Below are 25194 nucleotides of genomic sequence, written 5' to 3' on the forward strand. Positions count from 1 at the left end.
TAAAAACGCACAATGAAAAAATTTCTCACAAATCAGAATTTAAGAAACTTGAAACTTTAAAGAACATTGAAGAAATTTTAATACATAATATTAGAGGAACAGTTTTCCCAGAACACTTTTTTATCACAACGTTGTTCAATTAACTCCCAACGTTGCTATAATAATTCTAAAAGCGTTATTAAGACCTTGGCATCTTACCCTAAAAAATACGAATAGGCACTGTATTTAAATATCTTATCCAGATTTCCTATGTGCTTTCTAGTTCTTCTTCGTATGTTTTCTTAATTCTTCAAGCTAAAATCTTGATTCTTCCAAATACATCATATCTACTTTTCTCGTTTCCAAACAACTTGACAAATAAATTCTTCGAAACTATTTTTTTTTCTTTTTACCTCTCTTAAAGCCCATCAATTTATTGTACTAAGCAAATACAGAACAAATTAAAGAATTTCATCCCAGAAGCAAGCACACGATGGGTGAAGTAAACAAGAAATATAGATGTGAAAGACGTGGTTAAAGATCGAGAGAAGGAGCATAGTTAGGAATCGGTCATTAATTTACATAAAACAAAGAAGTCATTTTCATTTTTTTTTCTCCTATAAGTTTAATGTCTTACAATGCAGAACTTCTGTATTTCCGTAGCAGGGCAGCAGACTCATAGTTTATCCCACCTCAAATTTTTTGAATGACAACTATCATGTGATGTTAACACCACAACGCAATAATTGTAATTGACGATAGGAGTATCAAATCCATCATTAATATTAGAGGTCACCAAAACTACTGAAGAAACCTTTTTTAGCTCATCACTAGGAAATTGATAGGGTTTATTTTGAGCCATAGGGAGAATCACGCAAGAATATATTAACACTAAGAAAAAGGAAGAAGTCATTTTTGAACTCGGTTGAACCAAAAGTAAAAAAAAATCAAAACAAGATTTCGATTCATAAACAGTCAATCCAACAGAGGTAGTTCTATAGGAGGCACAAAGGCAGTTTTTAGAGAAAAAAAAATAACAAAATATTAATTCAAAATTATCAAATAGGGCGTGGAATATCCTGTGCCTTTATTCATTACATTCCGGAACATTTGTGAATCAAAGTGAATTTTCAATGTATGTGAATTTTTCATATGCTCAAAAAGTAAACCATTAAAAGCCATCCTTAAAATCCACTAAAAATAAATCCAGATTTTACAATTTCAACATTGACATCCTGTTTTTTTCATACGCACTTTATGATATCTTCTACTTTTACAAAAATAAAAAAAAAATTATATTAGACAGGAAAATCAGTAAATTCAAGATCGCAGCGGAAGACTTAGGGCTAGACTTCAAGCAACCTGTCGACAATTGTCCTATTTATGGGCGCAAAAATCGTAATAAATTATATAAACAATATCTATGGTAAATGATTTGGAAAGAGTTGTTCAGCCTCATGATAGGAAACATATTTTTTTTTTTTAATTTAAAAAATTGTAGAAGGTTGCACGGTGTCTGATTAAATAAAAAAAAATTTACTATTAGTTTTCATCGCAATATTTAAATCTATAGATCAATGTTATCCATCTTACTAAAATAAGTTATACCTTATTTTCTTTGAAAATATTACCTATAATTGACCAAGTGTTCTATTAGGTATGTATTACTAGGCAAGGCTTTCATAAGGATCTTCTTATCGAAATTAAAAATAATCAAGAAAACAAAATAAAATATGCAGCATAGTGAAGATTTCAATTAGGGGTCTATGTTTGTTTGGATTCAATTTGTAATTTCTTTGAACGAATTCGATTTTTTTTTTTTTTTTTAGGCTGTTTTTTAGTTATTATCAAATAGCCAGAGGTAGATTAGTATATAAAATGTATGCTATTTTTAACAGATATACTCAGCTGGCTCTTTTATCCTCCTCCCAATCTAAGGCGAGAGTGGGATAAAAGAAAACACACAAAATGTTTTTGTTTATACTTTTTTTTATTCCTCGGAGATGAATTTTATCAATTTCTTATTTTATCAGCTTTGATTTATCAGTTCAGTTTTCCTGAACTGATAAAATAAATTCAGTTTCTTATTTAATTCAGTTTAAATTCAGTTTAAAACAAACGAATACGAAACTACCTTGTGTACCAAATTTTGGCATTTCTCCGTTTTCTAGCACCCTTGGCGATCCTACTGACTTGCCAACAACGCCATCTAGGAATCGGATGTAATCAGAGAAATCTAATCCTTGTGGTGCCCGTAAAATGGCCACTGCAACTCCTTGGCTAAACGCAGCGCTGAAAAAAGACATTTTTTTGTTATTTTTCAGTCTGAAAAATAACATCTCCTTGAAAAATGTATCTCATTTCTATCAAAGAAAGTCTAGGTCCACTGAATTGAGACAATAATCCGTAGAAACCCTAAAGTAAACAAAAATAGTATCCCTATATTTAAAGGGACCATCTCCCCCCCCCCCAAAAAAAAATGCAGGTAAAGAGGCAGGTATTAAGGAAATGCATGATAAAACTATTCAAATGTTCTTGTTTTTAACTTCAGTAAAAAAAAAGTTTTTTTCAGAAGGATTTTTTTCCCTGTGCAACTTCTTGAAATGTTACTTTTCTGAAGTCCTACACTTTTAATTTTTTAACATAGTAAGACAGTGTTGCTATTTGATGGCTAATATTCAGGTTTATGCCTGTCCATCTAATGAATTATGTTTTTGAAATCATGTTTGCCATTTCTATATTGAAGAATAAGTCAGCAAAGTTGGGAAAACATGAGAAAATAGGAAAATGTTCTTATTTGTCAAGCAAGTTAAGATCATTCTCCAAGAAAAGGTCCGTTTAATATCATAGATCTGATTCAGGGGGTAGATAAATGTGAAATATGAAACGAATAAACTCAACAATGTAAGTTGCTTATCTTTTCTCTTCAAGATACAGCTATAGGTATGTGGTAAATTGTGTTTTTCACTGGGAAAATAAACCTTAATTTACACGATGCTTAGCTGAGATATTTTGTAAGTATGTATTAATCTTTCAAAAAATTGATTTTTATCAAGATTTTTTCTTGTCTCGATTCTTCAGCCCTCAAAAGGATGAGTTTGCTGCAAAAGGACGAATTTTCTGGCAGAGTGTGCCGCAATTATCTTTCAGTCACATTCAAATTTTAACAATTTAAGTTTATAAAACATTAATTGTTCATTTAAAGCTCTTAATCTTTAAAATAATAAAACTAAACATATATTTGTGTTATTCGTAGCTTTCTAGGACTCTGTAACTTTCTATGCTGTCTATAACTCGGAGTTTATATATATATATATATATATATATATATATATATATATATATATATATATATATATATATATATATATATATATATATATATATATATATATATATATATATATATATATATATATATATATATATATATATATATATATATATATATATATATATATATATATATATATATATATATATATATATATATATATATATATATATATATATAGGTTTTAATGAAAGCAAGAAATGAAGCTATAGGTTACTTAGGACATTTCCTTCAATAAAATTTATCATCCCATTTAAAGAACTGTTAGGTTAATATTGTAAGAATGTCAGAAACATTTTCCAATATGCAATTTTTCAAGCATCAAAGTTTGTTTTCCTAAATTACTATAACTAGCTTTGCCTAATATTTTATCTGAATATTGGTTTTAATTAGACAAAATTTAAAGTTTAAATTATTTTCATACTGTGAGACTAAATGAATTTTATATCCTTTCTGGTTCTCACGCTTGTCATATTTTATAGAATTTGTTTTGTAGATTTGTAGGCAAATGAAGTTGGTATTACTAGATGTTTTTAAAAGAGGAGAAAATCACTTAAGAATTTGAAAAAGTAAAATCATTTCACATACAAGTGCTCTCCTGGACCTCTTCAAGCTTTTTCAAGAAGAATATAATACAAACAGAAATAATTTTTCCTAGGAAATGTTCCTGTTAATCCGGAAAAAAATTCAAAACCTCAACCGTATTAATGCAATATATTTTTTAAATATATGTTGTTTTCCCCGAGGATTGACCTAAAAGTAAGTAACAGATAGAAATAAATTTCTTTATTGATGTAGTTTCCAGGGAATTTTGGGTCCAGAATATTTTTTCAATAATGATCATCGACTATTTGTTTTTACCTTCATTCTATAATATTAGATTAAAAGAACCTCACACAATCATAATAAACAAAGGTGGTTAATGGTGTAGTATATATTCACTTGCAATAGCAAAAATAAATCAGACTGTTTGGCTGTGCAGCGTTTTGGAAGGAAAATAAAATGAAAAATAATACAAGTAATACTAAATTAATCTCAGTCAGTTTCGGGAACGCATGTTTTGTAAATATTTAAGTCAAAAGATGAAGTCATAATAAACAGAATTGTGCAAAAAGTAAAACTTTGGAGGCTATTCCAAAAATTATCCGAAAATTTGGGTACTGCACTATTAGTTCTAAAAATAGGCTATTCAAAAAACTCCCAATTTAATTATTGGTAACAAGACAATAGAGGGAGTAAGACCCAGCAAAGTTTTAGGGGACTATTTTTTTTTTTTTAATTTTTAAGCTAGAGAATAAATAATAATAGCCTACAAGTATTGTCACAGTAATACCAATCGGTTTCTTGAACCTACCCTTTGAAAAACTTAAGTCAAAAAATGAAGTCACAATTAACAGAATGTGCATAAAGTGAAACTGTTGATGCTATTCCAAAAATTGTTCGAAAATTTGGCTATTGCAATATCAAATATTTTAAAGATCTTTATTCAAAGAATTCTCAATTTAATTATTAAGAACAAGACAATAATGGGAGTCAGCCTGTGAATTTTCGAAGCATATAATTTCTTTTTCCCAAGAGCATATTATAACATCTTCTCTTCGTTCTCATTTATACCTAGTCAAAGCACCTTATTTTTATTAACATTAGTTTCCAAGCCTATTCTCACACCCTGAACTATCACAACCATCAAAAACTCGTTCAAATTGCTTATATTTTTATCTATTACACTGAAATCATTTGCATGGTCTAAGTCTATGAGAGTGTTACCTTCCCAATCGATACGATGTTTTCCCATAGCCCTTGCTGTGTTTCTTAAGACAAAGTTCATAGAAATAGACCATGTAAAAGGAGATAGAACGCAATCATGCAGAGCTGCTGACTTAACACCGATTCAACTACTAGTCTGTATTTCGGCAATATTATCAAACAGTTTGTGGTAACGAAATGTAAGTAAGGAGCGACCCGGCTCAATAGTAACAGAAACTCTAAAAAACGAATAGATACATCAAAAGAATCAAACTTTTTTGCTGGTTTCAAATATAAAAGTTTCATCAAGTTTAGTCTTACCTATCAAAAATTACGCGAGAAAAGTTACCTGAGGAAATTTGCCTTATTTTCGAAAAAAGGGGGATAACAACCCCTAAAAGTCATAGAACTTTCATGAATCCCACACCATCAGATTCATCGTATCAGAGAACCCTACAATAGATGTTTCAAGCTCCTATCTGCAAAAATGTGGAATTTTGTATTTTTTGCCAGAAGAAAGATCACGGATACGTGTTTTTTTTTTTTTTTTTTCCAGGGGTGATCGTATCGATCCAGTAGTCCTAGAAAATCGTGAGAGGGCACATTCAAACAGAAATTAAAATTTCTAGTGCCCTTTTTAAGTGACTAAAAAAATTGGACGGCAACTTGGCCACCTCCCGCACTCATTTTTTTCCCGAAGTCATCCAATCAAAATTTTGAGATATTCATTTTGTTCAGCATAGTCGAAAAATCTAATAAATATGTGTTTTAGGATGACTTAATCTCCCACTCTTCCCGGGGGAAGGGCTGCAAGTTATGAACTTTGCCCATTGTTTACCTATAGTATTGGTTGATGGGAAGTATATAGACGTTTTCAGGATGTTTCCTTTGGGGAAGGGACATTTCTATGAATGGGGTGCCGGATTTCCCTGCATTATTAAAAAAAAAAAAATCAGATATTAAATAAAAAAGAAAATTTTTTCAACTGAAAGCAATGAGCAACATTAAAACTTAAAACGAGCATAAATTATTACGTACATGAGGGGATTCACCACCAAGTCAATGCCTCGCTCTTAACGCTAAAGTTTTTTTTAGTACTTTCAAAAGAGCTATCTATTCTAATTAACAGGCGTTTGTGATTCAGGGGTTTGTGATTCGAACAAAATTCGAATTTTAGTGTAAAGGGTGAGGAATTGACTAGGGGGCGAACTCCCTTATATACGTAATAACAACATATGAATATAGAAGTTCGTTACGTAAATTAATTCGTATGTTACGTCTGAAAAAAATTTCGAGAAAGCCATTTAGCCAAAAAAAAGTAAAATTAATATGCAAATTTTGTTTTAATTATTCGTGTACGGTGAGCCAAAATCAAAGCTGGATTAATTCAAAAACGTTCAGAAATTAAATAAAAAGAACAAGTATTTTTAACTGAGAGTAAGGAGCGACATTAAAACTTAAAACGAGTAGAAATTATTCCGTATATGAAAGGGGGTGTCCCCTTCTCAACGTCACGCTCTTTACGCAAAAAGTTTGACTCTGTCTCGCAACTTTATTTTTTAAAACAATAAAAAAACTTTAGCGTAAAGAGCGAGGCGCTGAGTAGGGGACATCCCTTTTCATATACGGAATAATTTCTGTTCGTTCTAAGTTTTAATGTCGCTCCTTACTTTCACTTAAAAAAACTTCTGTTTTTATTTAATCCTCATACATAGAACTTATCATTTCAGCGACTTGTGTGGCATAAGATAGAAGCATACGACTTTCACTTTGCTTGACAGATTCCTATAGATTAAAGTTTTTTTTGTTTTCTTATGACTTGATTCATTGTCTATATAAATGATATGCAGGACTTTTGAAATGTTTATAATATGGTAACCTTGATTCCAGTATATCAAAGAGAGAGACACAGATTAAAATATGGATTTCACCAGAAAATTTTTTTAATTATCGATAAGTGGCATGAATTTCAGAATCTTTTTTTTACCTTTTTTATTTTTGACATTTTTAATTTTTTTATGCTTACATTCTTAGAGCATTTCTTGAGTCTTTAATTTTTTTTTTTTTAAGGAAAAGAAATCAAGTTTGTGTCTGAGTAGAAAGGCCTCATGATGTCCCGGGCGAACCACGTGGTTTACGGTTTTTGTCAGTGAGAATGAAGAAACAGGATTTTTCTCACTTGAAAAAAAATGATTTTTCCCACTTTTATTGATGTTTTTTGGACGGTTATGTGTGTTGTTCAATTTGTTTGATGTTTTTAATGGCTGTCAAAATCAATTTATGTTTGTTTTAGGGTTTTTGTCTGTGATAATGAAAAAAACAGCGACGAGTACAACAATTTATGGATGTTTTATGGTTTTTGTCAGTGAGAATGGAAAAACAGGATTTTTCTCACTTTGATGGATGTTTCAAGGTCGATTTATTTGTTGTTGTTTGTCCAGGTGTAATGACAAAGGGGTGATTTACATAATCGAGGGGAATTATTGATTCACTAAAGGGGAATTAAGAAACAAACATCGCTTCTTTGTTGTTTGGCCACGTGTAATGACATGAGGGGTGATTTACATAATCGCTCGGGGAATTATTGATTTATGACACTGGGGGGGGGGTGATTTACATAATCGCTAGGGGCAATGTATGGATCGAGGACTCGAGGGGGAAGTAAAGTTCCGAGAAATTGATTGCGTAATCGAAAGGGAAGTGGATTTCCGTGAAATTGATTGCGTAGTCGATTAGGAATTTTATTGATCCGATAACAGGAAACAGGATAACGTGTCTCCTTCTCAGCCAATTAGAGGCCTGGTTACATATTAGTAGTAGAGGTTTGCAGAGAATATAAGCAAAGGATTTTGACTATATTTGTTTTATTAGTCTGTGAATAGAGTTCAAAGGAGTGAGAAGAAGAACAGTTTGACTTTACTCATTTGGATATATATATTTGTGTTGATGATGAGTGGGATATTTACCCTATTAGAAGTTGATAGTGTAGTTGATGGTAATAATACAAGAACACAATACATTGCGGTAGAGATCACGAGAGGATCATGACTTTGTCTGGAATGGGATGAAGCATATGTAATATCGTTGAGCAAACTTAAAATGAGGGATCAGTTATGCTTTGCTGCTAAAGTTGATTTAGCCCATGTGAATAGACTCCAATGTGCTTTAAGTGCATTGGTGAAACATATTGAAGACAATAAACTGTATCGCTAATTGTACATGCTTAGTATTATTGTTGTTGTACTTATGCAATAAAATTGTTTCGAAATCGAAAATGTTCTCTCTCTTCTCTGCTTAGGTTAGGCTAGGGGCCAGCGAATCTGGATCAGTCAAAAGTCCGCAGTCGGAGTGAAAGAATTGAAAAAGGAATAAATTTGAGACATAGAGAATTAGACCAAATCTAGTGTTTAGGGAAAAACTTTTTATTTTCGATGACGATTTTCTCCAGTTATCTCTTCAACGCAGGATATTCTCTCATCAGGGAACACTTGACAATATAATGAGGAGTGATTTTCCCCCATTGGACTATTGTATGAAACTTTTAAAATGTGATTCAAATGCTTATAGTCAATTTATTGATATATTAATTGGAACAAAGCAGAATCATATCGTGGATATACTTTTGAAAACATTGCCAATGGATTCAGTGTAGATGGCTCCTCCATTTGAAAGAGGTGCCGTCACAGCTACTCCTCTCCACATTCATCCACTCTGAATTTATCGAACGAGGACGATAAGTTTCGTTTCAGCTGTGAGAGAGTTGACATTGTAAACCGAAAAAATGTTCTATACATGTCCATTGTGCATGTACATTCTTGGCAGTTGGACTCAATGTGAGACTTGTACAATTATAGATGACTATAGTGAAAAGTCTAAATTATGTAATCCTTGTAAAATACATAGAGGCTATGCAATACAAATTAAAGGATATAATTCATGTCTTGAGGAGATGTATGACTCTCGCCCTAGAGGGCACCTGTGCTCGAATTGTAACAATGACAAATGTGATCAATGGGAGAATACTTACCCTGCTATGACTGGAAAGAATCCCAAATGTGATTTTAGTTTATTTCTACGAGATTGGTATCGTCGTGGATTTAAATTATTCCGGGAAGAGGAATCTGATCTACGATTCAACTGTTTGGGTAACAGGACAATTTGGTTTCTACGTCATCGTTGTGACGACACTGCCTACTATGACTATAAACCAAGTGATTTTTATTGGGCAGTTACCGAAGGGGATTCACCATTTGAAAACATTTTATGTGATATTGCTTCAAATAGACAGATTGAAACTCGTGAATTTCATAATATGAATGCAAATAGTATCATTGACTATACAAAGAGATGTCACAAGAGTGAAGTTACATTGTACTGTAGGAAATGTGATCCTGAGTTTGCAGTCAATCAAGATCAAAATACAGTTAATCCAAATGATTTACAGGCATTAGTGGTTCACGACAATTGCCTATACATCGAAGAAGAAGAAATCTAAAGTGAAGATTTAAAGACATTGTTGTATATATATATGCATTTTATTAATAAACAAATTCACAAACATTTTTTAAGCACTTTACTCTTAGGGCACTGAAATCAATACTGTATAGGTCTGAGAGGATATTTTCCACTAGAAAGTCGTTCAGACGGGGATTGTCACTATAAATCTGGAGAAATTGCTTGTAAGTATAGCCGCGGCATCGGAACACAAAATATAGTAGTGCATGGAAGCCAGAGCTTTGAGTCGTTAGATCCTGAACCCTTTTCCGATTTTTAATAATAGATTTCCCACTGCTCTCAGTGTAGTTGCTGATGTGTGGTGTGTAAAATGTATAGGGCAGTCTAAGAGGATCAAAAAATTCAATCGTCTTTATTGTTTGAAAGATGCACAGCTAATGACCTGCCTGCACAGTTGATGGACTGCTATCAACAATAATTAAGCTATTGTTGATACGATGAATTTTTCCAAGAAAATCCGAGGGTAGACAATATGAGTGGTGCTGGGGCATCAAGGGGTCCATATTAAATGCACTAACTATTTGACTGGTGTTCATTGTGCCAAGTCTAGTAGAACACTGCCTTCGGGAGTGATTTCCCAATAGGTTTCATATTGATTTAGTGAGATTAGGGCAATACTCTCAGCCTATGGGTCGCTACACGTGCATTCTAAACGCACGCTCACCGTCCGTACTATACTCATATCCTCCGTACCCGACAAATCTAAAACAATGATACCATGTGTTTTAGCAAACATATCTTCGGTTATACCATTTTCAAATAGTTGAGAGTCATGATCTAGGGTTTGCATGGTCAACTCGTACAATGTTCTATAGGATTTATCAAAAGATAGATTGTAGAGTGGGATGCCGTTTACGTTGCACACAAGAGATGAAAGTCCAAACATCTTAAATTTATGTGGGCATTCAGTCCACGATCCTATTGCACTGGCGTTTATTACAAATGCCATAGGGAGATTTGACGGAATTTCGCCATTGATAAAGGATTAATCGGTGAAGGTGCATGGGCCCATGGCAATATAACGTTGATTGGTGATTGTATGAGGGACAAGTAGTTTAATATTATTCTCATTTGCTCTCAGTTTTTCCATGGCCAAAGCAACAGAAATCATAACCTGTTGTTTGCGTACATGAAGTATTGCCGAGGTGAGGGAGAGACTCGCATCAGGATTGGCAGCAAATTCTTCTCTCAATCTGAAATTGGATGGTGCAAGCGTCAGTTTTATATACAATTTAACATTTGGCGGCAACCATTTGGGTATATTAAATATTTCATGACATATATTTCCAACTAGATGTAATTCACTAGCTGTAGCATTTTTAAGTTCATCTATACTATCAGTATTAGTAATATATTCATATCCATTGGAGGTGCCTCTCAATTCCTTGTATGACTTGGGTGTCATCAACATGAATTGCATATAGCTTGTATAATTTGAGAGATTGGTGCTTGTGCTCACCAGTATGCCATTGATATAGACACTAATTTGACAAAATAAAGTATGTAATATACAATTTTCATAGGATATTCCATCGGCCCGATTCGGCATTGTATTATCGGATTTCCGAACTTTCATTTGTAAATCAATAAATGTTGAAGACATGTTCATACAGAAGTCTTCATTGGAATAAATTTGAAAGTGGATATTAGCGGAGAGGGGTTGTTGAGGATAAAATTGTTCATAGTATTCATGCTTGTCACTCACATCAACATTTACTGCATTGAATAGATTCAATGAGGCTGTGATTGAAGGTTGAGAATCCTTATGTGGTAGGTAGAACATATTAGGAAAAGAAATTTAGTTTCGATCAAAAAATTTTCCTCCTAGGGCTTCTTCTTCTGTTTGCAGTATATGTAAACTTTTTCCGTCTTGTTGTTGACAAGAAAGGTGATGTCTTTCGTGTTTAACCTCAGTGAAGACTGATGAGTGATGGATTCTTACTCGATTTTTTTAAGTCTTTCCCATTTTGTTTTAATCCTTCACCAAGGGTTCGTAAACTGGACCAAATATTTTCTGTAGCACGTTTTTTAAAATTCTTTTCAGAGCCCCAATCGTATAGTGGAGAGGATCCAAAATCTGTTTCAGCCGGTACAAGGTATTTTCTAGCCAGAGGTAGTGAAGAGCGAAACAGCTTAGCAAACCAACTGCCAAGACCATAGCCAGACATTGACGAGCGACCTTTGTAATAGTCCATTCCATTGCCCTGTTGTCTTGGGCCAAGAGTATTAACATAGCAGTCAATATCAGGACAAGTGAATACCCCTTTTCTATTAGAAATCTTGTTGTTGAATAATGGTACAAAAAGGCAAGTAATCACTGTCAAACCTTTTGAAATTTCTATGGGATTACCTATTTTACCTCTCACCGTTAACAGATATAGTTACAAACAGGAAGTTCTTACAGGAACATATTGAAAATGCTTCATATTTTTCTTATGACTATTTCCTTGATTTGTTGTTCCTTCAAGAACTCGTAGGAGGGAAACATTTGAATTACCAACCCGAGATGTTTCCACAAATGAGGCGTAGAGAAATATACAATTGGCTGTGGAGAAGGCAGGAGGATAGTCGGTAAAAATGAAATTAGTGTTTCCTGCACTTTTACCATTGATTATATTGAGCTTAAAGCCAAGAACATCCTTTAGGTTATCATTGAGAATAACCTTTTCACTGGCAATAGGTGAACTAATGTAGATCTTACCCTCCTCCTTTAATAGTTGAAATGAAAAGCTCCTTTTTTACGACCGGAAATTCTTTTATTAATTGAACGACATAAATCATTCATACAGGTTATCTCGTCGTAGGGCAATGCAATATATTGACAACTCATCCATTTATTTTTTTGAATTTGTTCTTGTTCATCGGATTGTGGTGGTAGTCAATTATAGGACTATATTTGGGGATCACATTCACGATCCTTATTCAGGTCGTCGTAGGTATTAATAAGAATGTAGTCGACTAGATCTAATTAATACTTTCCATTGTCTTCGAATTTGATGGTAGGGGAGAAATTCGTCCAAAAATCACTTGTTCTATTCAAGTCATTTTAGAGAGGATCAGAAACATTGAACATGAAAGTCACATAGAAATCATTGGGCATTGTCAATATCTTCAGCACTGACCCAAGAATCAAAATCTGGGTTGTATCCTAGCCAGCGAACAAGCAACTGTCTCTTGCCCCTACGAGTACGACTCTAATATCTTTTCAGTTTGATAAATTTCACTAGTGTTTCTAACTTTTTGTAGTTCATATTCATAAAAACCACCGAGAATCTCATCATCTTGAGTGTCTCGTAGTCGATAGGTCAGGGGCTCGGTGTTCAGGATTTTGGACACTTTAAAAAGTTCGATGCTCTATAAATAATTTCCCTTTTCAAAAATATTGGTGGTTCTATTAATTCGAACAGTATCACCATCATTGAATTTCTTCTTCACATTTTTTTTTCTTTTTCACCATTGGAGTATTACTTTAGAACAGCATCAAATGTATTTTCACTGCAGTGAACTTCCCAAGGGCTTGAGTTGGGCAGAGATTGATGAGGTGGATGGTTGTATATCCGCATGATTTTATCTAAATCATGAATAAAAGCCGTTGTGTTTTTCAGGCTACAATATCTTGAAATTAATAGACGAATCGTTCTTATTATTCGTTCAGCCAATGCAGACTTTATCGGGCTGTGACTATGATAGAGTGCTGTATTATATTTCAATAGAAGCTTTTGCACATGGGGATTAACAAATTCACTGCCACGATCCGATTGATTTCTCCTATACAAATCCTGTTCAAGAATACTTTCAATGGCCCTAGCAACTTCAACACCTCTCTTTGATCGTAGTGAATGAAATGGGCAGAGCGACAAAGGACACTGATTGCCACCAGAATATATTTGTAGGGTGCATTGTGACGCCGTTGAACTGTGTCTAAAGTTAAAAGATCTGTTTGCATTATATGCAGAAGTGGAACAGGCTTAGCTGGTCGGTATTACTAATTGCAAAGCATATAATTACATTGCAGTGTGTAAATCAGTTCATTTTCTAGATACTCTCTTGCTTTTTTCATTGTGGTATCAGAGACAAACTGAGAAAATGTTTCTGTAGATCTATGACTTCCCACCTCACCATTATTTGTGTGGACACATTTCATAAGTACATCCATTTGATTGCAAGCATGTAGTCTAATTTTTACTCACCTTTTGCACACTGGAGGATGAATCAATTCGTCGTCGCTTTTGACTAGCAGCCACAGGTGTTGTAAAATCATTGCTGCTGATAGTATTTTCAAATATTGAATCTTCTTCTTCTTTTTTAAATGGTGTTGGTGTTGTTGGAGGACTGTATTCTCTTAGTTTCTTTAGAATTTGCTTATTGCCAATAAGACTTTTGGGGAAGTTTGATACACTTAGAAAAGTGTATAAATTATTGTCAGATGATAAAAGTCCTGCACGATTCGTCACCATATCACACATTAAATCAACTAGATTAGAACTTTTCCCCTGAATTATATTTTGTTTCCCTGCACTCTCGAATTGAATCTGATGATCATCACCAGTTTCCAGCATGAGATAAGAGAATACTCTTTTACTCTATTCTCAATAGGTGAGTGGCACTAGATTTCCAATTTTCGTTACTTTTGAATTCAAATCCTTCTCCATTGAATGCACTGCTGCTGAAGAATCGCGAGGAGATGTGTCTTGTTTGGAGGGATCGGTAACAGTGGCGGCTGTGGATCTCTCACGATAAGGTTTACGCTTGCCCACACGTCGCAATGCATCTTGAAGTAAAAGCAGTTTTTTGTCATCGGAAATATTCTCATCATTAACGAATTAGCTTAAATTGTCTTCAAAATGTTTAATAGGTGGGAGGAAAAGCTCATATGGTGTCAATTTATATGGTTTTGCCATTCTCTCTCTAGAGAAAACTGTTTACAAGTCCTGCAATTATTGGCAGTAAAAGTGTGAAAAAGCTACCGCCTGCTTGAAGGAGCCGTTTTCTTTTAAAAATTTTTACCGTTTTTTTACAATCCCAGGCGCGTACAGTGGAACGGTGTTGCTTTGTCTGTTGTCTAACACCTTGTGGCAGTTGAACATTGCCCTCAGTTAAATTTAAACAAAGTTCAGATATTAGATTAATGAAATCATCGTCAACACCATGTTTGAGTATGGCCTTCCTAAGCAAGGGTTTTGAAGTGCTTAAAACAAAAAATAAATGCCGTTATTCATGTAGTTTCTTCAGTGTCATAACACAAACTAATACCCTGGGTTACTTTTCATCGGAAGATTTTCTCTAGTTTCATAGTTAAAAATGACAGTGAACGCGAGTAGGTCCTGATGCTTGATATATTTATGACCCAACGGTATGAACCCGGCCGACTTGTTGTCCAAATTTGCTCACAGTGACCACAGAACCGATAGAGCGCTAGTGTACATTTTTTTATTGAGAGCTATGAACGAGAGTGAGTCTCGGAAGTCACGATAAGTAGTATTGACGGTGAAATTCCAAGAAAGAATATGAATATATTTATCTTAATGAAACAGATTATCAAAAGCCTGGTCAAATGAAATCTTCACATGGTGAGAGTAAACACTGAACAGCTATAGCATTTCCAGTGAGAACTGTTCAATGGATTCAGCCAAATCATCAATAATCAGCCATGAGTTCGATTCAATACTATTGAAAACATGAAGTCCCTGTATGAATTGTATTGGTATGGTTGTGGTAATAGCTTTTATTTGATCGTAGGACTCCTGCCAAATACTATAGCAATAGTAGATTTTTTTCGGCTTTTCCAAAAACTTTTTATCGCGCTTTCAAATTATTTTAGCTAAGAGTGTTGTTTTCCCCGACATTGAGGGACCACACAGAAACGATCTGAAGGGTGTTTTAAATTGATACCTGTTGCTGCTGCTGTTGACAACAGTTGGACTACAACTAACTGTAAATCATACGTGTCCAATGAATAAGTAGTAGCTGTAGTAGTAATTTTCCCATAGATCTATCTAGTACGTTAACAAGAACAACAACAAAAAAAACAATATTTCATGGCAGCATTTATTTCGACAACATGAAAACTCTATTTGTTCAACATGAACAACGATGATAAAAATGACATTTTTTGTTCAACAAGAACAGTTGACAAAATTCCATGGCAGCATTTATTTCGGCAACATAAAAACTCTATTTGTTCAACATGAACATGAACCTGAACAATGATAAAAATGACACTTTATGTACAACATAAATAATAACACTTTTTGTCCATCAACAGCAAGAACAACACTTATTGTCTTAAAAAAACTTTTTGTCCATCAACATGAACACTTTATGTACATTAGTACAGACAGTAGCACACTTTTCTATACAACAACAACAACAACACTTTTTTTGTACAACAAAACAACACTTGAAAAGACAACACTTGAATAAAAACACTTGGAACATGAACTAGCACAGTTGAACATTACAGTGAATTTAAAGGTGGGGTCATCCCACCCCCCAGGGCCGCGGGACCGAAGGCCGGCCGCGGATGGGACCCCCCAACCCCCGGGGCCGGCCACGGGAAGGGCACCCCACCCCCCGGGAGCCGCGGTGGAAAAAACTGTACACAATAGTTGTCGTCACTGCTGCTGCAGGTTAGGTTGGGTTAAGGTGGTGGTTAGATTGGGTTAGGTTAGGCTAGGGTTAGAGCATTTAATTTATGAACGGGTTGGATGGTTAGTTGGTTTGTTGGTTAGGTGGTTAGGTTAATTTATCCAGACCAAGTTGATTGCGATATTCTATGCATTCAACTCGGTCTGAAATACGGTAGTGGCCATGAGGTAGGACACTCACACCATTCTCGAGCACATTGACTTTGTCGGATATACACGACATTGCATTTTTTTCCACTCTCGCAGTATAATTTCTATACTGTATAGAGCGAATTGCAAGCACTTGTGCTCTCGGCACTAGGCTACTTTCTACACAGTCTCTGCACACGCTCATTTTGAAATTGCTCTTTACAAAATATGTAGGCACTCCTTTAGACACCTGCTTTTGATCCCCATTATCTGTTTTATCGCAATATACTTTGGGGCCCGGGAACACCCCCCTGGATATAAAATCACTCCCCGTCTCTGATTTTAACATTAATAGTTGGTTGGGGGCTTGACGTTTCAAAACTCGGCGTAGAGGGATAGATTCCAGTTGGTGAAATTCATCCGCGAGCTGATGTGTTCCCCCATTTCTAGATCACCCAATAAATCCTCGGTCCCATTTACCTTTAACAGCAGAGAATCTGTATCCCCATATTAAACTTGAACCTCCCCCGCCCGTGGCCATTGCACCTTGCACACATTTTAAAAGAACGACAACATGAGCTTTTTGGACATTTTCAGCACTGAAAAGCCGCCCGCTATATTCTTGTTCAGTACCACATTTCGTTTTCACTTGTGTAGAAGAACCATGCCAGCCTCAATGGTCGTTAACGATGTAATATCAGGATTAGCAATAATTCCTCCACACACTAGAAGGTCAGTCACGACATCGCAGCGAGATCTGTAACGTACGCTTTCAGACATTTTGCCAAACACTGCATTTAGGATGAGTTTGTACATTTCTTTCTCTACTTTAGAGTTTGCCCTAGAGCGTTTATCAACAAAAGTGTCGATAAACGTCTTCAAATAAGGTTATTGATTGAACTGCAGGACCCTATGTATTTTGGTGATTTTGAAACCATTGTTCACCATCCAGTGTAAAAGCACATGGTGAACAACGATATTCTCCTTAGGGTCCAAATCAGCAATCAGTTTTGCTTAGAGGGGGTCTAATGCATCCCCATATCCTCAACATATGGTCGATTGTAGGGAGTCAGTGAGTCTCTGCTCACGGACAGAGTGATCTATGTAAAAACAAAATCTTTCTCGGAATAATGAAACGCCACCAGCGTTTCACCAACAATTTCAATTAGCCATCCTATTGCCGCATTTTCCTCGACATCGGTTGAGTCGGGGAAATCACAAATATTTCCCAGCCCGTTAAAGTTCCCACACGGCAAAGAGTAGCGTGAAATTGCAGAAGGGTACAATGATTTCATGTCCAAGAACACTGCTTTTGAATTTGCACCGGTGTTGCTTTGTCCGCACAGATTGGTTGATAAGACACGATCCCCATGAAAAACCAACCCAACCCACTATGAACACTTTACAAAAAGGTGTTGATCCATGTCGATTATAAGGCCTAGGTCCTACAATCTATTTTTCAAATTTAACTCCATCATCAACTGTGTTGTAGAAAAAAAATAGCCTATATCTAGTACAAACTTTGACAAGACTCGATATTTCTAACCGCTAAATCTATCCCGCAGAGCTAAATCGTAACTGGCAAAGTAAAGTCCAGAATAATCCCACCTATTTGAACAAGCTCCCTGAAACTACACCTTCTTGGTCAACTCAAAATCCTCGGCTCTGCATTCACTGTTGGTCAGTGAATTGTAAAAAGCTTCAAATGGAGGTAGTTCCACTTCACTAAAGCGAGCGCCAGAACAGTAATAGTCGTATGCGTATACACCTTTGCAGGTCAAAAGCTCATACATTTCACTGTCTGGAAAGTGCTGTTTAAGCAAAGGAAAGCTATCAAAATTGTCGGTTTTCTGCACTTGAATCAATTGACTTAATGGCTTGAGAAAAAAGCTAAAGGAATCTAGAAATCTGATTTTATTCCAGCACGTATGTCCATTATCCACTGCCTGCCATTTCAGCTCGAGAAGCAACAACTTCTCGGCCGATTTGGGAATAACGTTATAGGTAAATGAACTGTTTACCCATGGACTGTCTACTCCCCCTCTCTCCCTGTGCATACTTGCCAGTGCCGGTAAAATAAATTTTAAGTCATAATTTGAGTTGTGGATAAAAACAGGAATAAAAAACTGCTGGCTAACATTTAAATTACACGATTGATGCACAACCCCTATAAAATTACTACCCCCAGACGAGCTGTCCTGCCAAAAGTTATTATGATCCCTGACTTTTCCCCTCCCACCCCCTCTTTTCCCTTTAGTACCCATATCACCCTCGACACACGTCCTCTGACAAACCCCACAGATTTTTTGATTTATAATCGCTATGCGATCCTCTGCAGACAACAACATTGGGTAATTAGCGTTTCTCAAACGAGAAATAGCGCTATTAGCTGTGCTAATTAGTTTAGACAGTGCCTTGATCATGCACTCCCCCTCATCCAATGTTTCTACTATTTCTAACAACCGCATGGTGTTAGAACTGCCTCTTTGAGCATGAGCATAAGATACTACAATCGCCTGATGTTCTTTGCCTCGGTTTGGGAATCGGGGATCGTTCACCTCTACTAGCTTAGCTTCATAATCTAAAATTATTTGGTTTCACTGGAGGAGGGTGTTCTGGAAATTTTTAAAACGTAAAATGGCCCTATCCCCTGAAACCGTTTCCACTGTCTGGTAGCCATGCCGTCTACAATGCCTCATGTGATTTTGCGAAATCGAGTGATTTTGCGAAATCAAGATTTGTGAAAATCGAGAGAGGCATGTTGGACAGCAGAAACGTGTTCCCCTAGTCTTACCCTCCCCAGAACTCTACTGATGTCTGTGATCGGGTTAAAATGGCCAATTGAATTGGCAAAGTCACTAGATGGTGGTGTATACAACAACCAAAAACAGTGTCTGACTAAATTAATTGTCGGGCCTCTTACAGGGAAAACCGCTCCCTTCTTTTTTAAACAAACCCCACATTCAAATTAAGTTTTAAACGAAACAACAGTAACAACAATAATTAAATGGGTATTAACCTTTTCAAAAATATCAATAGACCGAAGCGTTACTGTATATTTCACCTCTAAACAACAGAAATCTACAATTGGGAAATTGGACCCGTCCTTCCCATGTACAGCCCAGTGATCTAAATTCATCTTTGAGGCTTCATCTTTCAATGGTCGGAAAGCTGACATGAGGAAAGCATACTTGAAACATTTTTGATGTGTTTCAAAACAGATCCGCTGGACACCACGACAACCTACTACATCTGGATTATAATTTAAAACTACTGACCTTTCAGACCCACCACCCCCTCTTAAAATAAAATCTTTCTTAAATTTGCAAATATTAACGCTTAAATTTTCAATAAATAAAACTACAGAGCGGCTTCCATTTTCGTTAAATTTCTCGAGATGCGCAATAATTTGACCTACCCACTCCGAAAAAAACACCCTCAAAATTTTCTAAATTCGGATAAATCACGCGCATCTCGGAATGTACATAATGATAATAAATTTCACTTTTCCCCTCATTTAAATAGAACGCCTTTAAAATAATTGAAATCTCGATTGAATCCCTCCCGCACAACTGAATTCGGTTCTCCAGCAGTGTATAAATTTTATCTAAGTACACGTGCACAATTTCTATAGGGTCAAAAACAAATTTTCCCCCCATTACCGAATTAAAAGGGTTCCCACAAGTCGCACCGTAGACACCACTTGCATTTAAAATTGTATTAGATAATTGAAAGTCTGGAAATGTTGTCAATTGGGCATTACCCCTCCCCCTCTTGTATATCATCAACACTCCCTCCACATTGTTCAACAATATTTGGGCTATGCAAATGCTCCACTTCAGTTGTTTGAAGTGGATTCGTTAGGGTATCGGAGGCTAGAGGAGGAAGAGGGTTCCCCGTTAATTCGTTTGTAAAATCGTCCAAAAGCTGTAGTGTATTTTGACTCAAGTCTCCCTGCTTAACTGTGCTATTATCTACATTAAAAAGAAAATCATTTAAGAAATCATCAATATTATCTGGAATTTGCTCATTAACGATACCACTCCATAGTGAATTGTTGTTGGAAAGCTCCTCTCCTTCTCCAACTGATGAAGGGGAAGACAAAGAATATGAGACCAACGGTCCAACCTATAAATGAAAAATAGCTTATTTTCAAAGTGTTCAAATCACCCCTACTATTTTTTAAATTTGGATTATTATTTATTTATTATTTAAAACGCGCTTAGTAGTAGTAGAAGTATGCACATAATAGCATTTGGTTAATTCACTACTCTATCGATATTCGGAAAGTTCCAATTTCTAACTTAATATAAGATATTTACAATCTAAAACACATTACACAGAATTGACAATTTGATTTTGTTCAAACAACTCCACCCCCTTTCCAATATTTAATGCTCCCCCCTCCGAGCCGGCCCAGCGCTTCCCGCGGCACGTCCCCGGCCCGCAGCGCTACCCGCAGCGCTTCCCGGGCCCGCAGAGCTTCCCGCGGTACTTCCCCGGCCCATAACGCTCCCCAGCGGTTAGTATAAGATATTTACAATCTAAAACACATGACATAGTAGGTTTTGATTTTGTTGAAACAATCTCTCCAAATAAAGTTTCATATTAGTAACCCATATCTACTTTGGAAAAAAAAAAACATGATTTGAAATGGATATCCATCTCCTGTCATGATACACAACTCATTCCGATAGAAAGCTGTTTTTATAATATTTGTACAGGCAATGTGAACCATTCGTTAATAAAGCAGTTTATAACGCAAAGGATTTTGCTACTTATTATGAGCGGGATATAGTGCATTTTTTGGCTTCACTAATCTAATTTAGCAGGGTGAATGCATGCACTTGACATGATTCAAAAGGGAGAACATTATATTTCCTTTGGGGAGAAAAAATCCTTCAATATCTCTGAGATACACTTTTACTGTGTTCGAAAATGGTGAAAAGAAAAGGACTAAAAAAACATTGGAAGAAATAGGTAGATATTTCTATAACTAGAGATAAAAATGCTTACATTTGCAAATTCCGTCTGGGTTTGGGTGTCAGATGGTCCAGGTAACATGTGTTCGAGGGCAGCCTCATGATTTTGTTTAGTTCCTGGGACCCTTGACAATGTAGGATAAGAGGGTGACGGGTAAGCTATCTCACAATTTTCCACAACTGTGGCATTGAAATCAGCCATCCACTCTTTTTTGGGTTTTCGGCCTGGATGTATTGTTACCTGTGCAGATGAAGCTTTGGCAGGCAGTGTAGAGCTAGAGGGCATCGGACAGCGGCCATATTCTATGACTGTCGCCTTCGCAGGGGCCGCATTATTACCCCTTGCTCTCTTACTGGGAGGCGACGGGCATTCTTCACAATTTGCCTTAAAGAAGAGAAAAAAGTTAGTATCGAAATAATTTCTCTCTTTTTTATAGAAGGAAAATTGGTACCCCATCCCCATAACCATAATTTTGCCTAGAAAAGCATTCATCACTAAGACAGCCCCCCCTACGCCAGCGTCCTCAGTAAAGCAAAAAGTAAAAATGTATTAAAATCAGAAATCAAATGCTATTTTAATAAATTAAAAAAGCTTATTCATAGACATCCCCGTCCCCTTACTTTTCATGGAAAAAACAATTTTTCATTTTACAATATAGGCGATAGACTTGAGGCATGTACCCCCCCCCTTTCACCAATGTGCTAAATATGTTGTTATTAATTATGTTTGGAAATAATCTCATGTCACTCCTCCAAAAATAAACGTTACAAATCTATAAGCTTTATAAACAGCAATCTCATTTCACTTGAAACTGTTTTAATTTGATAGAAAAATAAACCATTTTGATTTGAGAAACCTTTTACAGGACGTGCTTTCAAAAGAGTGACAGCTAATTTTAACCTCGCGCTAGAGAGCCTTATGTCAAAACCAGAGCAGCTTAATAACAACAGAGTGACGGATGTCAGTTAGAGAAAAGATTACAATACAGAAAAGCCAAAACTTATCGAAAAAGAGAATTATTTATAATAGAAGAATTATCGTTATATAACTGGGGGGATGGGGTTAGTTTTATGTGTTAAAAAGAAAATTTTTTATACTTTATAGTGATTATAAAGAGAACTTGGTAGTGTTTTCTTCTACGTGGGAGGGGACTTAGATATACTGGAGGGGGATCAAGGAAAATAATTTTATTTTGAAAATAAAAAATTAAAATGTACTCACATTGCTAATTGTGGCTTCCAATGCCTCAAGCTCATCAAAAATTTCAAGTGTTCCATCCATTGTCAGGTTACTTTACCTTCTTATAGTTTAATCACAGTGCAAGTCCGTTATATACGAAGTCTCAAGAGTGAATTGTTATGTAACGTGGAAAATCACATATAAGCGAGGTTTTGTTTGGCTGAGAAAGGAGATGTATCCGAGTAGCTGATTGGCTGAGAAGGCTGCACGTCCTTCCGGTTTCCTATTCCTGTACACCTTGACATTTATCCCTAGCATGCACTTGACCAAAACAACAACAACGAATAAATCCCTCAGGCCTAAAGATTAAAGAAGCCATAATGTTTCTTAATTCCCCTTTCGTGAATCAATACATTCCCCGCCGATTATTTAAATCAATTTCTCAGGTTAGGTTAGCCTACAGATCAAAGAAGCCATGTTTTTTTCTTAATTCTCCTTTCGTGAATCAATAATTCCCCGCCGATTATGTAAATCAATTTCTCAGGTTAGGTTAGCCAAACAACAAAGAAGCCATGTTTGTTTCTTAATTCCCCTGTCGTGAATCAATAATTCCCCTCGATTATGTTAATCACCCCATTGTCATTACACCTGTACAAACAACAACAAATAAATCGACCTAGAAACATCCATCAAAGTGAGAAAAATCCTGTTTTTCCATTCTCACTGACAAAAACCATAAAACATCCATAAATTGCTGTACTCGTCGCTGTTTTTTTAATTATAAAGCAAAAAAAACAAAAAAAAGACAAAAAATTATTTTTACATAAAATAAAAACAAAAAAAAAATTGACCAACAAACATAACAGTCCAAAAAAACATCCAAAAAAGTGAGAAAAATCATGTTTTTTTCAAGTAAGAAAAGTTCTGTTTTTTCATTCTCACTGACAAAACCCTAAACCACATGGTTCGCCCGGGAGCTCATGAGGCCTTTCTACTTGTCTGTATATTTTCTGCCATCGTTAAAATCTTGTAAAAATTTCTTGGGACTTCAGGTCTATGATAATTTTAAGGAATTCCATATGTGGAAGCGTCAGTGACCAAAGAATTTATATTTTGTCCCAGTCCCAGCAAGGAGATCGATCCTTTCAAAACTTTGGAACAGCAAAAATTCAATTACTCCCTGGAAAAATCGTAGGAAACAAGATGGTGTAAGTTGTATTTGGCCTAATATTCTCTTTCCAGAAGAAAATTATTTGTCCTTGGCTGCCTATTGCACCACATCTTGTATTTAAAACTTGTGATCATATCCACCATTCTCTATATTTGTTAAACTTCTATGTTGGTGAAATGTGATTAGTTCAATATTGTGACTAAGCAGGTTAATCTGTAATATTAATTAGACTTCAGATCTTCATAATATTATAAAAAGAAAATAAAACAAAGACAAATAAAAAATTAAGCGATTAAATGACTTACTGTATTCCTTCAAAATATTCACTCAGTTCATTCGGATCTCGAGTAGCCCAGTCTGCCATAAAGCCCATCATCACAATATTTGGCTTCATTTTGCCCAGTCCACTTGATTGAATCAGTACACCAACTCCATTGCTTAGCTCTGAACTGTCCAAAAGAGTATAGAAAGACTTGATCTTGTGTGCTTTCAGCCAGCTGTACGCACTGCGGGCTATGGCCTCTCTTTGACGGTGGGTGAATGATTCCTGTTCAATGAAAAATAAAAAGTTAAAAACTATATTTCAAGGGAAGTTCTTATATCCTAATTTCTTATGTAAATCACTTGAACATGGTAGTGATTGGTATATTCACACGAATGAATCTAAGAAAACCAAAATTTGAGGCTGAGGATGAAGGGAACATTTTGAAAGAAACACAAGTCTTCTTGATTATATTAACCTAGCAAATCCGTTGTCTAGCTCTCAACTATCCACATGAATATAAGGAGACCTGGTTGTATGTGCTCTCAACCAGCTTTATGTTATGGCCCTCCTTTTGTGGTGGTGAGTGTTTCCTGTTTAATGAAATAGACGAAGTTCAAAATTTTACTCCTAAAGTTCGTTTTATTTCTAATTTACTGCAGAATTTACTTTAAATCGGTGGTAACTAGCATTTTCACGTGAGTATATTTAAGGATGTCGCTTGGAAGAAACGGGGACAAGCTTGGAAGAAGAGGAAGCCCACTTAACTCCACGACTCCTGGTGCACCAGATCCATGTTGGAGTCTCCATTGCTTGGCTCTGGACTTTCAAAACGAGCATACAAAAACCCGGTATTGTGTGCTTTCAATTAGCTGTATACACCATATTCTCCAGCTTCTTATTTAAAAGTTCTACGGTCAAATTAATCATTCAGAGTAGTTATTATAACTACTATGATTATAACTATTATAACTATATATTATATTTTTATAACTATTATAAACTACATATGATTCGTCATTATGAACAATGACCGACAAGATCAGGCAATTTGGTAGTTTAATGTTTGTCTCCGACAATCTAGGGTACTTTATTACATTGCCCCATCATTAAAGATAAGGCTATTATTTCTCTGGTCACTTTAATTAATTGATACCAATTTGGTAACGTCCTTGAGGTCTAATTCTTGCTGAACAAACAACAACCATTTTCATCTTGTAGTCTAACGAGTTCACGATTGTTTTTACCT

The 25194-nt window shown here is 35.5% G+C and overlaps 2 protein-coding genes across 2 annotated transcripts in view; one reads left to right on the plus strand and one right to left on the minus strand.

Moving 5' to 3' along the window:
* Positions 1-25004, plus strand: part of LOC148951485 (uncharacterized) — a 190391-nt gene extending 165387 nt beyond the window's left edge. The window contains exon 3 of the mRNA XM_089090909.1: positions 24659-25004. Within this exon, the coding sequence (XP_088947035.1) occupies positions 24659-24978 (320 nt within the window). The 3' untranslated portion in view covers positions 24979-25004. The remainder of the gene's footprint in view (positions 1-24658) is intronic.
* LOC148951486 (bumetanide-sensitive sodium-(potassium)-chloride cotransporter-like) overlaps positions 1-25194 on the minus strand; it is a 115174-nt gene that overhangs the window by 27376 nt on the left and 62604 nt on the right. The window contains exons 14-15 of the mRNA XM_089090905.1: positions 23989-24230; positions 2114-2271 (exon numbers count right to left, since the gene is read on the minus strand). Coding sequence (XP_088947031.1) covers positions 2114-2271; positions 23989-24230 — 400 coding nt within the window. The remainder of the gene's footprint in view (positions 1-2113; positions 2272-23988; positions 24231-25194) is intronic.

The sequence above is a fragment of the Artemia sp. Qi Xiang Cuo genome, chromosome 6, assembly GCF_049724085.1.
Source record: "Artemia sp. Qi Xiang Cuo chromosome 6, ASM4972408v1, whole genome shotgun sequence".
Lineage (NCBI taxonomy): Eukaryota > Metazoa > Arthropoda > Branchiopoda > Anostraca > Artemiidae > Artemia > Artemia sp. Qi Xiang Cuo.